The sequence below is a fragment of the Heterocephalus glaber genome, unplaced genomic scaffold (genome assembly GCF_053883595.1).
Source record: "Heterocephalus glaber isolate CG9 unplaced genomic scaffold, H.glaber_assembly_v1.0 deba00000122, whole genome shotgun sequence".
NCBI classification, from domain to species: Eukaryota; Metazoa; Chordata; class Mammalia; order Rodentia; family Bathyergidae; genus Heterocephalus; species Heterocephalus glaber.
This window is the reverse complement of record NW_028258138.1, coordinates 50,786,367-50,800,855: the sequence shown is the minus strand read 5'-3', so window position 1 is coordinate 50,800,855 and position 14,489 is coordinate 50,786,367. Positions and strand designations below refer to the sequence as shown.

Below are 14,489 nucleotides of genomic sequence, written 5' to 3'. Positions count from 1 at the left end.
CACAAAGCTAAAGAATAGCAAAAGAGACATTAAGACAAAGGCTCTTAACCACTTTACTGTGCTGTTCCTACTCAAAAGAATCTCTTTTACTATAAAGACACCCTGAAAGCTTGTTTCTTACTACCTGTCTTTTTTTGGTGCTGGGGATGGAACTCTGGGCCTTGAGCTTGCTCAGTAAGTGCTTTATCACTGAGCTAAATCCCTAACCTTCAACTTTTCCATCTTAACAGCTATGGAAAACTGTGGGACAAGTTGGTGGCATATGCTTGTAATCCCAGCACTTGGGAGGCTGAGGCAGGAGCCTTGGTGGTATTCCTGCCAAAAGAATGTGAAATTGAAGGACACTGTACAAAATAACTGGTCTCTACTCTTCAAAAATGTTAATATTGCCCCTGAAGTGTAAGGACCCAAGTTTGATCCCTGGTAGCAAAAAAAAAAAAAAGTTAATATCTTGCAAAACACAGAAAAACTCAGGAACTGTCCAAATGAAAGGAGACTAAAGAGATGCAACAAGCGAAAAAATATTTTTAAAATGCTAAAATTTTAAAAATAAAGAATATTCAGGGTGTAGGGAGGGGAAGTAAAAAAAAATTAGCGAATGTTATGTACAGGTACCAATTTCCCATGATGAATGTAATCATTATGAACTGCCAATGTATTAATAAAAAATTGAAAAAGAAAAACAAAAGTCAAAATTATAGGGCTGCAGTGTAGTTCAGTGGCAGACTGTAGCGTCAGCACAAGTGAAGCCCTGGGTTCAATCTTCAGCTCACAGACACGAAAAAGCCAAAATTAATTAAATGAATGCCCCCTTTGTTCAATATATTTCAGATTCTATATCCAAAGTTACTTAATTATGTTCTCAAAGAAAAAAAAAAGAACTGAATAATAATAACTTTAGATATAAGTCTTCTTTTATCTGAGACTACCATTATGATATAACAGAAGAGGGTTGTTTGAACCTGTTTAAAATTTCTTTAAAAGCCGGGTGTGGTGGTGCACACCTGTAATCCCAGCACTTGGGCAGCTGAGGCAGGAGATGGCTGTGAGTTCAAGGCGAGCCTGGGCTACATAACAAGACCCTGTCTCAAAAAACCAAAACAAACAAAAATAAAATAAAATAGCTTTAAAAGAAGCCAGGAAAGGTGACTCACACCTGTAATCCTAGCTACTAGAGCTACTAGCTACTAGCTACTAGAGATATGGAGGAAGACTAAAAGTTCAAGGCCAGCTCAGGCAACTTAGCCAAACCCTGCCTCAAAAAATAAAAAGGGCTGAGGACATAGCTCAGTGCACAAAGACCCTAGGTTCAATCCCCAGTACAATTAAAAAACAAAATAAAAAACAAAACTCCCGGTACCTAAAAAAACAAAACAAAACAAAAAAACAGGACAAAAAACAAGAACTCAGGCTCAGCTCATGTCTGTATTAGCATGTATTCATGCATATTTAATTTCTCCACTTGCAAAGTATAAATATACAATGCACAGGGACATATAGAGGGTAAAACAAGATTATGTAAAAACATAACCAAATTATTAGGCTTTCAAAATAAGGCATTACTATGATATAGGTGCTTACAATTTCCAGCCAGTATACTTTTGCACATACTTTCATTCTTCCTGTATTATCTTTCCATTCTATTACCTATACATATTCAAGTAAACTGGGTTAAATGGTACCTGATTTCCAAAGGATATTAAAGATGCCAGAAAACTAAATATTAGATTAGTGCTTTTCCAAGTTTTCCTGGGCAACCAAATATGATTTTTTTCCTCAACAAAACTTGGGTTCTCAAATATCAAACAGATAAAAGCATGGCTATAAGTGAAACAAGGGTAGAACGGACACCAGAGTACTGATTGTTTAAGTATCACATCCTAATAGTTCCTAAGTACTTCTACAAAATCCAAAAACTGAGTAGTTTTTAAAAACTCTATTATCTAGGGGCCGGGGATTTAGCTCAGTGGTTTCGCTGCTTGGGCTTGGCACAAGGACTCGAGTTCGATCCCTGATACCAAAAAAAAAAAAAAAAAAGCAAAAAACCTCTGTTATCTAAACTGAACCTGCAGGGCATAGTGGCACACATCTGTAATCTAAGCACTCAAGAGGCTAAAGCTAAAAAAGGAGTTCAAACAAGCCTGGAACTGAGCAATGCAGCACATGCCTATTAACACCAGCACTCAAGAGGCTGAGGCAGAAGGATCTCCTCAAATTCAAGGCTAGCCTGAGCTAGAAAGTGAGTGTCTCAAAAACATAAAAACAAAACAAAAAAACCCAAACCAACCAACCAGCCTGGGCAACACAGTAAGATACTGTCAGGAAAAAATGAAAAACAAAATTTACCGCTCATGTATGAGGTCCTGTGTTCAATGCCTGGTACCAAAATAAATAAAATAAACAAATACAAAAATAAATAAAGCAAGATTTATAACAGCTGAAAAATAAGGCTCCCAAAAAAGAGATTTACTCACAGATTTCTGGTGATTAATAACTGGACAAATGTAGCTCAGTGGTAGAATATTTGCTTAGCATGCTCAAACACATGGATACAATCCCCAATACTAAAAAAACCCAGAAACACCAAAACAAAACAAAAACTCTTAAAAGTCACCAAACCAAATACTGTATTTAGTATGAAAATACTGTTCAGCACGTCTGTAATTCCAGCTACTTGGGAGGCTGAAGCAGGAGGATCACCAGTCTGAGCCCACCCTAGGCAATTTATTGAGATCCTGTCTCAAAAAATAAAAAGGGCTGGGGATGTACCTCAGTGTGAAAGCCCTGAGTTCAATCCCTAGTACCACAAACAACTAGGCAAGACTGAGTAAGAATCCAGGTCTTCCAACTGAAAGTCAAGTGGTCTTTCCATCCTGCTACATCTAGTACCTGGCATCTATTCTTTTTTTCTGAATGTCCTCAGTATTTTATCTCTTCAGATACTTCTGATTTTTAAAATCTTACATATAAGTTTCTGTCCTACTAGGCTGTTCCTAAAGGAACATGTCTAATTTATTTCTTAATCACTATGCCTGGTGTAAGGAAAACACTCAAATGTGTAGAATGAGCAAAACCAATGGAGAATTTTGGCTTACCAAACTTCTGCCTAATGTTTTAGTAGCCAGTTCATGTTGCTTCTCATTATTTATACATAGCAATTCTTCTCAAATGACTCCATTCCCAGTGTTGATGCTCTTCTAATTTGTGTGTGCACACGCATGCTCGTGTGATACTGAGATTGAAGCCAGAGCATGCACACTGAGCTACAAACCCAGTGATCCCCAACTGCTAGGATTACAGGCAAGTGCCACCATGCCCAGCAAGATAGATTTTGTTTTCTTCAGCTTATTTTTTTCTCCCAGTGCTGGTGATTCATAAAATTCTTATCCATATAGTTTTTGGCTTTTTGTTGTTATTCATATACCTTCTAACACTTAATTATTTATTACACAAAGGGGTCATATCTTAAATGGGGGTTAGTTTCTAAACTCAGAGCATTAATAAAGAAATGCTAATCAAAATTATGTTTGAAAATTCCACTAGTCATCCATAAGCATGGTAAGATGGGGACTGTAAGGGGTATGAGAGAAATGGGACTAAAGAGAACAGCCGAAAAGCATCTTTATTCATTCTGGATCTAAGAAGTTTGGGCAGAATCACCCATTCTTACATATGGGAAGCAAGTACTATAGGTGCGTTTGGTAATTTGCAAGCACAATGTATCATCAATGAAGTCCTCCAGATATGAGGATGTATTTAAATACTACCTAGTACATTTTTCTTTTGGGGGGGGGGTCCTACATACTTCCATATACTATTTATAATAAACATTTGCTAATGTGATTAAGGTTCTTGCCCCAGAAGTCAACTATTTTAACACAATCCTACAACCAAATAAAATACAAAAAAGTTTTTGTAGGTGTCACAAAAAGTTTTAAAAGAAATTTAGTAATATCATTAATTCAACCTAAATTTGCCATTAATACCTTCCTTAATGAACTGGTTAAAGTAAAATAAAACTAGTATTAACTTACATCTTCATCTTCATTAAAAGCTGCTGCTACTGAAAGGGTTTTTGGAGCAAGAGTTGGAACAGTTTCTTTAGGCTTCTGAAGAGGAAACATTAAAAAGAACATCATGTAAGTAACATTTACATACGCCTGTTAATGATATGAATAATTTATCTTGAAATATTCACCCTTATGCTTTCATAAACATATTGTAAGAAACTCAATATTTTAGACAAATCTATTATCTCTGAAAATGTGGGTTATCACTGGATAGGATTTTCACTGTTCTAATTTGCTAGTTTCTCTCCTGCAAAAAAAAAATTCTCTAGGATCTATAAGATTACTTAACCTAAAAGGTACTTGGTACAGTTAAGAGAAAATGATTAGTAATATTTTCCCATAGGAACATTAAAATTAATACAAAGTACCTAATGAACACACAAGGCATCACGCCTCATCTTTTTTCTACTAGTTAGGTTTTTACTCTGTTTGTTTTAAGACAGGGTCTTGCTATGTAGTTCAGACTGTCCTTGAACTCACTGTATAGACCACGCTGGTATGGTAATGCTCCTGTCTCCGCCTCCCAAGTGCTGGGATCACAGGCATACGTCACCACACCTGGCTCTAGCTTGCTACCCTTTTGCCTGTAAGCATTCATCTACTTCATTTCTCTCTGCAACCTAAGTTTTTGATGAAGTAAACTGGTCTTATTATCTCCATCCTCTCATCAGCCATTTAGTTTATCTCACTGTAATCTGCTCCCAACCTCACCGTTTCCCTGAAATTATTCTCTGTAGGATCACCAATGACTAATGTACCCTGAATCTGATTCTACACTAGCTTCTTATTTTTTTATATTGAGGACTGAATGCAGGACCTTGCTCATGTTGGGAAAGTGCTCTATCACTGAGCTACACATTCCAAGCCCGTTTTATTTTGAGCCAGAGTGTTGCTAAATTGCCCAGCTGACCTTGAACTTGTCCTTCTGTCTCAGGCTCCCTACTTGCTGGGTTTATGTGCAAGTGCCACTTACTTAGCTTACAGCTACTTTTTGAAACATTTCTCCTTTGGCTTCTGGGGCATTGCTTTTTATTGGTTATTCTCTTAATTCTCAGACTTTTTGTTTCTTTACTCTTTCCTTTCTCTGCTGCTCCTCATTCGCAAGATAGATACCTAGGATTCTACTGTTAGTGACCTTTTCTTCTCTGGTCAATTCCATTCATTTCCACAGTTCTGACTACCAAACCCTTCGTCTACCCCAAATCGGATGTCACCTGTGTATTGGACAGCTCCACTTAAGAGTGCCCATGAGTACTTTAGTTTCATAGTTTTCAAAATACTCAAGCCAGAACCCTTTCCCTAAACTTGTAAGGTCCTGTTGATTAGACACTATTAAGCAGACTTAACTCTCCCTCTGCCTTTCCATTACACTAGCAAACTACCAACTGAAATCCCTTAGTGTGACTCAACTGGTCTACCTCCTGACTTTTTGTGTTCTTATTCCTCTAACCCTCTGCACTGATATCAGAGTAATGTTTTTAAGATACAAATCTGTTTAAGTCTCAAGATTCCTTATAATAGTTCTATGCTCTCTACAATCTAAACTTAAAAATCAAACTGTATTATCAAACACATAATTCTCGGAATGTACTATATACCTTCACCTCCAAACTGCCTGTGCCTGAAATGTCTTTTTGCCTCCTGCCTGAATTTAAGTCCAACTCATATACCATATCATCAGTAAAGTTTTTTGCTATGCTGGAACAAAGCCATCCTTCTTCTGTGCATACACACATGTACATACTTTTTAGAATGTATACTTTTGAAGGAATAAAAAATGTTAGACAATATCCATAGTGACTCTAGAAATACCTGCTACTCTTAAAGATACCATGTATTTAGTGTTATAGACACAATATAAGGCACAAGTACTGACTGATCAATCACTTTTCATATCATATAATTAAAGCAAAAGTTTCATTTTTGTTTATAGTACTGGGGATTGAACCAGTACTTTTGCACTGAGCTACATCTCCAACCCTTTTTTGTAAAGTTTATTTGCAAAAGTAAAAGTGATGAGTCAGGGAGAAACTGGCTCTGCAGAGCAAGCTTGGGCAGAATAAAAGAGAAAAAAAAGCAAGATAAAAGTACACTCTGGAGAAAGCAGGCCGGGCTATCATGAGGAAAGCCACAATAGCCCCCAACCCTTTTTAAAATTTGAGACATGGTCTTGCTAAATTGCCCAGGCTAGCCTGGAACTTTCAATCCTCTTGCCTCAGGCTTCCAAACCACTGGGATTATAAGTGTGTGGCCTTGCAACTAACTACAACTATTTTTTTTAATATCCTATACCTTACTTCCTCAAAAGGATTGTAGTTTCTTTTATAAAAACAAGCTTTTGTTTTCCAAAATTAAAAGGTTTAGGCCAAACGCATGGCTCAGTGGCAGAGTGCTTGCCCAATATGCATGACCCCCTGGGTTCAATTCCCAGTACTCAAAAAGAGGGCTTGGGGGTAGGAAACTCTTTTCTCTCTGACCCCTTTTAAGGCACAGAGCACCCTAGCTTCAGGCTGCCACAAAATTAAAAGGTTTTACTGACCAGGCTTTTTCAAAAATAATCTTTCCACTTAAAATGATCAGTAATTACTAAGTCATGTCAATAATGTATAAAAAGTAAGGATTTGGATTTAGGGAGTATGTCCAAGCACAATAAAATCTATTATCAAGGAGACCATCTATGTTAGCAAAAATACATATTTTAATATACTATCAAAATATTTAGGTCTATACAACTTTTTAAAAAGTATTACACAATAAGAATCAACAAAAAAAAATCAACTGAAATAGAGAAAAATACTAATAAAGTAGTAATATGATGAGCTAAATGTCTTTTAGTAAGACAGAATTTTTTTTTGGTACTGGGGATCGAACTCAGGACCTTGCACTTGCAAGGGAAGCACCAGAATCACTGAGCTAAATCCCTGGCCCAAGACAGAATTTTTTTTAAAGGGAGAAAAAGAAAAAGGCAAAATATAGAAGTGGGGGAGGGGGCAGATTTAGCTCAGTGGTGCCACCTCCTGCCTCAAAAGCACAAGGTCCTGAGTTCCATCCCCTGTACAAAAAAAAAAAAAAAAAATACAACACAGGATGGGAATTGGGGATCCTGAGTAATGGTATCTTTTAAACGAGAATAAGAGAGCTGGAGATGTTGCTCAGTGACAGAGCACTTGCTTAGTATGTGCAAGGGCCTAAGTTCTATCCCCAGCGCTGCAAACAAAAACAAAGCAAAACAAAACTCTAAAGATAACTCAAACTGATGTTTGCAGGAAACTGATCTAGACCATATATATATATATATATTTTTTTTGGTACCAGGGATCGAACTCAGGACCTCATGCTTGCCCAGGCAGACATTATGCCGCTGAGCTAAATCCCTGGCCCTAGACCATATTTTTTAAATATCTAAATGGCCAGGCATGGTGGCACACATCTGTAATGCCAGCACTTGGGAGGCTGAGGTAGGATTGCCAAGAGTTCAAGGCCAGCCTGAACTACACAGCAAGAGACCTTGTCTGACAAAAACAAACAAAAAATATCTGCATGAACATTTATGGCAGAAATAAAGCTGTCTCCATTCAACAACTAAGCATTAACTTTCACAGGCCACAAATAAGCAATTTAAGGCAATTTTAGGGGGCCAGGGATTTAGCTCAGTGGTGCTGCCACCTGCCTTGAAAGCGCAAGGTCCTGAGTTTGATCACTGGTATCAAATAAATAAATAAAGCAATTTTAGGGTTTTCCTTATCTCACAAAAATGTAAACCTTTTCTAAAGTCAGTGGCAATACACTATTTAATTTTTTTCCTTAAACAAGACTTGTTTGAACTATATTAAATCATCATATAGTAGCTAGGAACAAGTATCTCCAACTTCATAAGCTTCAAATACTTCTAGAGGTTTCATGGTTAGTATTAATTCACAGTTTACATCTTCTTAGAACAAGGGATCAAACACTGATATGTAAAACATTACTGTCATAAGGTATATCATAGTACCCAATGTTCACTGTAGTTCCAAAGATAACCAGAAAGGTCTTCTTAACAAGCAATACCTTACTAATATTAATCTTTTCTTTTTCTTTTTGGAGACAGGGTCTCACTATGTAGTTCAGGCTAGCCTCGAACATGCGGCAATCCTCCTGCCTCAGCTTCCCTCCCAAGTGCTAGGATTACCAGTGTGCACCACCATGTGTGGCTATTAATCTTTTAAAACAGAAGTAACTGATTTCTAGCCATGTCATTATTTTGTGTATGTGTGGTGCTACGGATCAAACCGTAGACCTCTTGAACGCTAAGCTCTTGCTCTACCACAGAGCCATACCCCAGCCCATGGAAAGATTTTTAATACTATTGAAGCTGAAAGAAAAATAAACTGAAATTCTTTCTGAAAATATTTTTAAGAGGATTTTCTCAACTCAGAAAAATTTTGTTATTACTTTATAAGTCATGTATTTTCTATAATAGTTGTTCCTTCTAGTATTACTTGTACTTTTTTGCTTGTTTGTTTGGAGACGGGGTCTCGCTATGTAGTTCACGCTGGCTTTGAACTCACTATGTAGCTGGCCTTGAACTCCTGGGCATCCTCCTGCATCAGCTTCCCGGGGGCTGGGATTACAGGTGTGCCCCATCACACCTAGCTTAAATGTATTTTTGGGGTTTTTTGGTACAGGGGATTGAACTCAGGACCTTGTGCTTGCAAGGCAGGAGGCAGAACCACTGAGCTAAATCCCCAGCCCTACATGTATTTTTTAAACCACTTGAGACTAATGCATCTAGTCTTTTTCTCTTTTTTTTTTTTTGGTACCAGGGATCGATCTCAGGTCCTTACACTTGCAAGGCAGGTGGCAGAACCACTGAGCTAAATCCCCAGCCTGCATCTAGTCTTTTTCTACACAAGTTTCTAATCACTTCTTAAATACGGGTAAGCTCATACAAATATCAAGCAGTATACTTTTCATACTTAATTTATCATAATCTAGTAAAAGCAGGTTTCCAAAACAAATCCTTAAGACCCTGAAAAACATAATACACAAAATAACCACTCACACTTGATCCAAGTTTGATGGATATAGCTGATGCTTTCTTTGTTGTCTGACTACCTATGGCAAATCCAAACTTGGAGATCTTTGTAGGCTTTGTTGGGAGGTCTGCAGCTTCTTCTTCAGCTGATCGCTTTTCAGCGCTGCGACTGGAACTTTCCCCTCCATTACTGGAAGAAACAGTCTTAGTTTTCACAGGTTTTTCTGCTTCTTCTTCAGGTCCTGGTGAAGTCGAAACAACTTACCAAGATGAGCTATTTTTACTGAGCAGATTGATGGGAGCAGCAACCTCAAAAAGCATCGTTATAAGGAAGATACCTCTGCAGTTGTCACCTACTGACCCAAGTCTCTTCCACTGTTTGTTAGAGTATATAGCAGGAACTGAGATTGTGTGGCAGTAGAAGAGGTTCCCATGAATTAACTAGCATAAAATACAGAGCAATTTAAAATTATAAACATAGAGTTCACAAAAAGTAAAGACCCTTCAACTAAACACTACCATATAAATTGTACAGTAATCTTGTTATTTGTGGAAGTTTGTTGTTTAGAAGTTAAGACCAACAAATTATTTTACACAAACTAGTTTGTGAGAAGTCATATAACACATCTGGCTAACAGATTCTAATAGTCTCAATAATGTAGTACTAATCATACAAACTACCTAGCCATGAACAAGACCATTATTACCCAAACCACAGTGTTAACAAAGCCTAGAGTTATTTGACTGAGTGATGTGTTCCTTATGTAACACAATCTTAAGCGTTGCAAAAAAGCTTCAAGAAGTTCAGGGTTGTCTCCTAGAGTAATGTCATCCTACTCTAAAAGCCTGGTTCCTATTTGTTTTAAGCTACCTATAAAAGCCATTTAAAGTCATACTTCGTTATATATTTTCTTAAGAGTGATGAGCTAATTATCTCAACAGTAGATATAGTAGGTTTGGAAGGTAAGATGTCTTTTAATAATTTTGCTTCTATTTAGATTAAGTCAATAATTGAACCTGCATCTCAAGTATCTCAGCTCTGTTACGAGAAGGCAAAAAAAGACTGGCAGATTATTAAAAGTTTTATTTGGGCCAAGGATGTAGCTCAGTGGCACCTCGCCTGTCTGGCAAGTGCAAGGTCCTGAGTTAGATCCCTGGTAAGGTGTGTGTGTGGGGGGGTATTTTCTTCCCTGTCTAATTTACTCTACTGAATGTATTTTGTTACAGTGGATGAGGGACTTACTTGTGGAAAAAGAGAAGATGGTCTAAAGGATGACCTTGACAAAAGTAATAAAACAGGACAAAAAGCTAGAATGGGAAGAAAGAAAAAATCTAACACAAATAGACTGGCAAGTAAAGGAGTAAGAGGTTATATAGTCAGGCGGAGGATCACCATGAGTTTGAGGCCAGCACAGGCTATCTAGTCAGTATAGCAAGACCAGTGTTAAAACACCAAAAATAAATAAAAGAAAAAAAGAGGTTATAGAGAACTAACCACTTTAAAAGAAAGAATATTCTGCCAAGAATTAGATTTTTAGGGCTCAGGTTAAGGTTACACTGATTTTATCCTGAAATCTATTTACAGTTTTAACTAAATATGACAATTCACAGTAAAACCCAAACTACTTTTCTATGATGACACACCACTAAAACTGACAACTCATTAGTTGTACATACTGGAGCATACAGAAACTCACAGGCTTTACTTACAGAAACAATCTACTAAAGGTACAAGTTTTGTTCAAACACAAACCAAAAAAAAAATTTTTTTTTAAATAGCGTAAAAGCCAGGTGTGGTGGTGCATGCCTATAATCCCAGCACTCAGAAGGCTGAGGAAGGAGGATCGCTGAGTTGGAGGCTAGCCTGGGTTACACAGCGAGTTCAAGGACAGCATGAACTACATCGTGAGATCCTGTCTTAAAAACAAAAAACCAAAACAAAACAAAAAAAACATAAAGAATATTTAGATTTGATCATAGTGTAACTCTGCTCTGAACCATTACACAAGGGCTATAATTAAGATTTCTTATACTTTTAAAGCCTATCTTAATTATGCCACAGAGAAGATTTCCATGGAGACTGCTCCAGAGAAAGGCAGTATGAGAGAACTACTCTTATTTATTAAGTAATCAACTGTCATTAAGTAATCAGCTGTCAGCAACTAAATTCTATTCATATCTGTTACTGTCAAGTGAAGAGGCAAACTAGATTGCCCATATTACAAGTCCACACAGAAGATGAAACACATTATGTGTTTCGGGGAGATGAGGGTGAGGGGTCGAGGTTATGTAGCTCAGGTTAGCCTTGACTTACTATGTAGCCCAGGTTGGCCTCAATCTGGTGGCAAGCTCCTGACTCAGGTGCAGAGATTATAGGCATGGGCCATCACATCTGCCAGGGTTTTTTTGTTGTTGTTGCAGTGCTGGGGATCAAACCTAGAGTCTCACACATGCAAGAAAAGCACTCTACCACTAAACTGCACCCTTAGCCTGTACTATGGTCATTAGGTAATTTCTATACAGGACTAATTCCAGAAATAGCAATTTATTTCTAGACATAGTAAATAACTGCTAGGCCTTCTAACTCTCAAGTTCTTTTGTTTTGTTTTTTAAAGCAACTATAAAAGCAGAATCTTAGGTCAGGTTTACTCTTCAGTGAAGGGATGGAGGGAATAGGGAATCAAGGAAAGTAGTGCACTATAAACTTTCATTTTCTAGGGCCGGGGATTTAGCTCAGTGATTCTGCCGCCTGCCTCTCAAGTGCAAGGACTCATTCCATTCCCAGTACCAAAAACCAACAAACAAAAAAACCTTTCATTTTCTAACCTTACAAAGCCAAATGTGTCACATGGATTGAGTTGTTATTTTCTCTTGACATAATTTTCTTAACAATCATGTAGCAAAATACAGCAAAAATACATTTGGAAAGTAAAAGGAATAAAAAATGGGCTAACATGGGAAAATGACAGCAAATCTGCTATTAATATATTATAATTTTTACAATTCCATATTTAGGTCATTAAAAACATATCTCAACCTAATATGACCATTGAAATATATCATTAAATATCAACAGTAATTACTATGAGTTTTTCTTTAAACAACATGTACTACTTTAATACTTCGGACTTTTAAGAATCTTCATTTTTACTCCATTTAATAAGACATTTTGTATTTTGGGACTGTGGGAAACAAAATTTTGGATGACCACAGATGAGTACTGCGAAGATTTTTAGTATATTAGTTTTAAGAATGAATAAATAAGCCCGGTGTGGTAGCACACAGGCCTACAATTCCAGCTCTGTGGAAGGCCAAGGCAGGAGGATCACAAGTTCAAACCCAGATTGGGTAACTTAGAGATACTGTCTCAAAATAAAAAATGAAAAATGGGCTGGCAATGTAGCTCAGTGCAATGGCCCTGGGTTCAATCCCTACTACCACAAAAAAGAAAAGAAAAGGAAAAAAAAGTGTAATATCACTCCTTTGAAAGAGTGGCAGGTAAAATACATAGTAGATTTATGCTAACACATAAAATTACATTTTGGCAGCAAATTATTAAACACATCTCAACTACTAACAGTCAAGATAGTCATTTTGGGGGGGGGGTTGTTTTTGGTACAAGGGATCAAACTCAGAACCTTCTGCTTTCGAGGCTGGGGGCTGCACCACTGAGCTAAATCCCCCAGCCCAAGATAGTTATATTTTTAGATGTAGTTAAAGACAAAATCCTGTAAGACTCTTTAGGCTACACATCTTTGAGTTTTCTTGAACTGCTCCTAAACTACATCTAAATTTTTATATAATTTGACAGTTTCTAACAAAACAATTGGGGGAGGTAATTCCAAACAAGGAAGTATCTGATATTTAAAATTGTTTCTAAACTCTTTCACCAGTTAAAGACAGAGACAGAGAGAGAAAAGAAGCAGAAGGGGAGGGAAGGAGGAAGACGGAGGGAATTTCGACTCAACTAATAGCACCAAGCACCGTTTCTCAAAAAGGAAATTCTAGGTCCAAGGTAACTGTACATTACACTTGTTTTTTCAGGGGACTGGGGTATTAGCTCAGTGGTAGTGAGCTCCCCTAGCATGAACTGGCCCTGGATTCCATTCCCACCATTGCAATAACAAAACCATTTGTCTTTTCAATTATTTTTGTTCCCAGAACAATTTAAACATCCGTTAGTAGGTTCTACTCTTTGCCTCCATGTGCTACTAATCTTGTATACTTTCTTATATTACTTTCAGTGTTAACACTTAAGGGAATCAGAATAGAGGATATCAATACATTCTGAAGACGTTATGATCAGCTCGTTCACGTTAAGTCACTAATCGGGGGGGGGGGGGGGGACGGACATGTTTCTTTTCAAGCTTCAGGCACAAGACCCAAATTTACAGAGGTGGAGGGGACTGAATAAGAAAATAGGAATAGCCGTAAACTGAGTTTAATACTGCAGTCATACACTACCACCCTGTTAAACCTCCTAAGCATCGTGACATGCTGTAAACTGGTAACAGCCCAAGAAAAGGCAGATAGTTTCAAAGAAAGGCGACTAAACCCTATCATTAGACTGGGCAGTTCAAACCTCTTTCCTCCATCCTGTCGGCCCATCTCGCTACTGGGTCTGGAGGATGCTTGAAAATAAAGAGTGGGCCGGGGCCGGACACCTCCTCAGCGAAAGGGGAGCGGCAGGCGTAATGAACTCCTACGTGCTACTGAGAGGCCAGTACCTTCGGAAACTCGGCCTTGGGCCAGTTCTCGGGGCTACTTTGAGTGGCCTGCACTCGTGTGTGTGTGTGTGTGTGTGCGTGTGTGTGTGTGTGTGATGAGTGGCTCTGATGTGTGTGTTTTGTGTGATGTGAGCCTTCCCGGTGTGGGAGGGAGCGGTTCCAGCACCGCTGCTCCCAGTCCCGCCTCAAGTTTAGTCTCCCTTTCTGGCTCCCATCTTCCTACTCCTGAATACAAAGGCTTCCAGAAGCCAGGAGGTGACGAACAGTGGCCGACTCTCCAGAGCCAAGGAGGCAATGTGGGCCTGGAAGCCAGCGGGCCGCACCGGGCGTGCCCCGAGCTCGTCTGGGCCCAGCACCTAGCTGAGTGAACGCCAGACCGGCCCATTCTCGCTCTATTTCACTCCCCCCTCCCCGGGGAGCTCAAAGAAAGGACCGGAGTATCCCACGCAGCCCGCGACGCTGGGGTTGTGTTCACCTCCGGCGGCTCCAGCTCGCTTCGGCTTCTCAGGCTTCTCCTCTCCCGCCTTTCCGTCCGCCATTTTCCCGGCTGAGGCCTCCCTTGCAGCCACGCCAAGGACGTCACGGCCCCGCCCAGTAACCACGGAGCTTTGGGGCCAGCGGACGAGGTTGAAGCCTAGAGCGGCCCTGGAGCCGGAAAAGAGGGACCCTTGGAAA

General features: G+C 38.8%; 1 protein-coding gene across 2 annotated transcripts in view; it reads right to left on the bottom strand.

Annotated features, from left to right (window-relative positions):
* The window catches only part of Pcnp (PEST proteolytic signal containing nuclear protein), a 20,738-nt gene extending 6,249 nt beyond the window's left edge, over positions 1-14,489 (bottom strand). The window contains exons 1-4 of one of the 2 annotated variants that reach the window (XM_087214682.1): positions 14,290-14,448; positions 9,353-9,528; positions 9,115-9,277; positions 4,035-4,109 (exon numbers count right to left, since the gene is read on the bottom strand). In XM_087214682.1, coding sequence (XP_087070808.1) covers positions 4,035-4,109; positions 9,115-9,277; positions 9,353-9,408 — 294 coding nt within the window. In that variant the 5' untranslated portion in view covers positions 9,409-9,528; positions 14,290-14,448. Of the gene's footprint in view, positions 1-4,034; positions 4,110-9,114; positions 9,330-9,352; positions 9,529-14,289 lie in introns of both variants that reach the window. The other variant, XM_087214679.1, reaches the window with a different exon arrangement.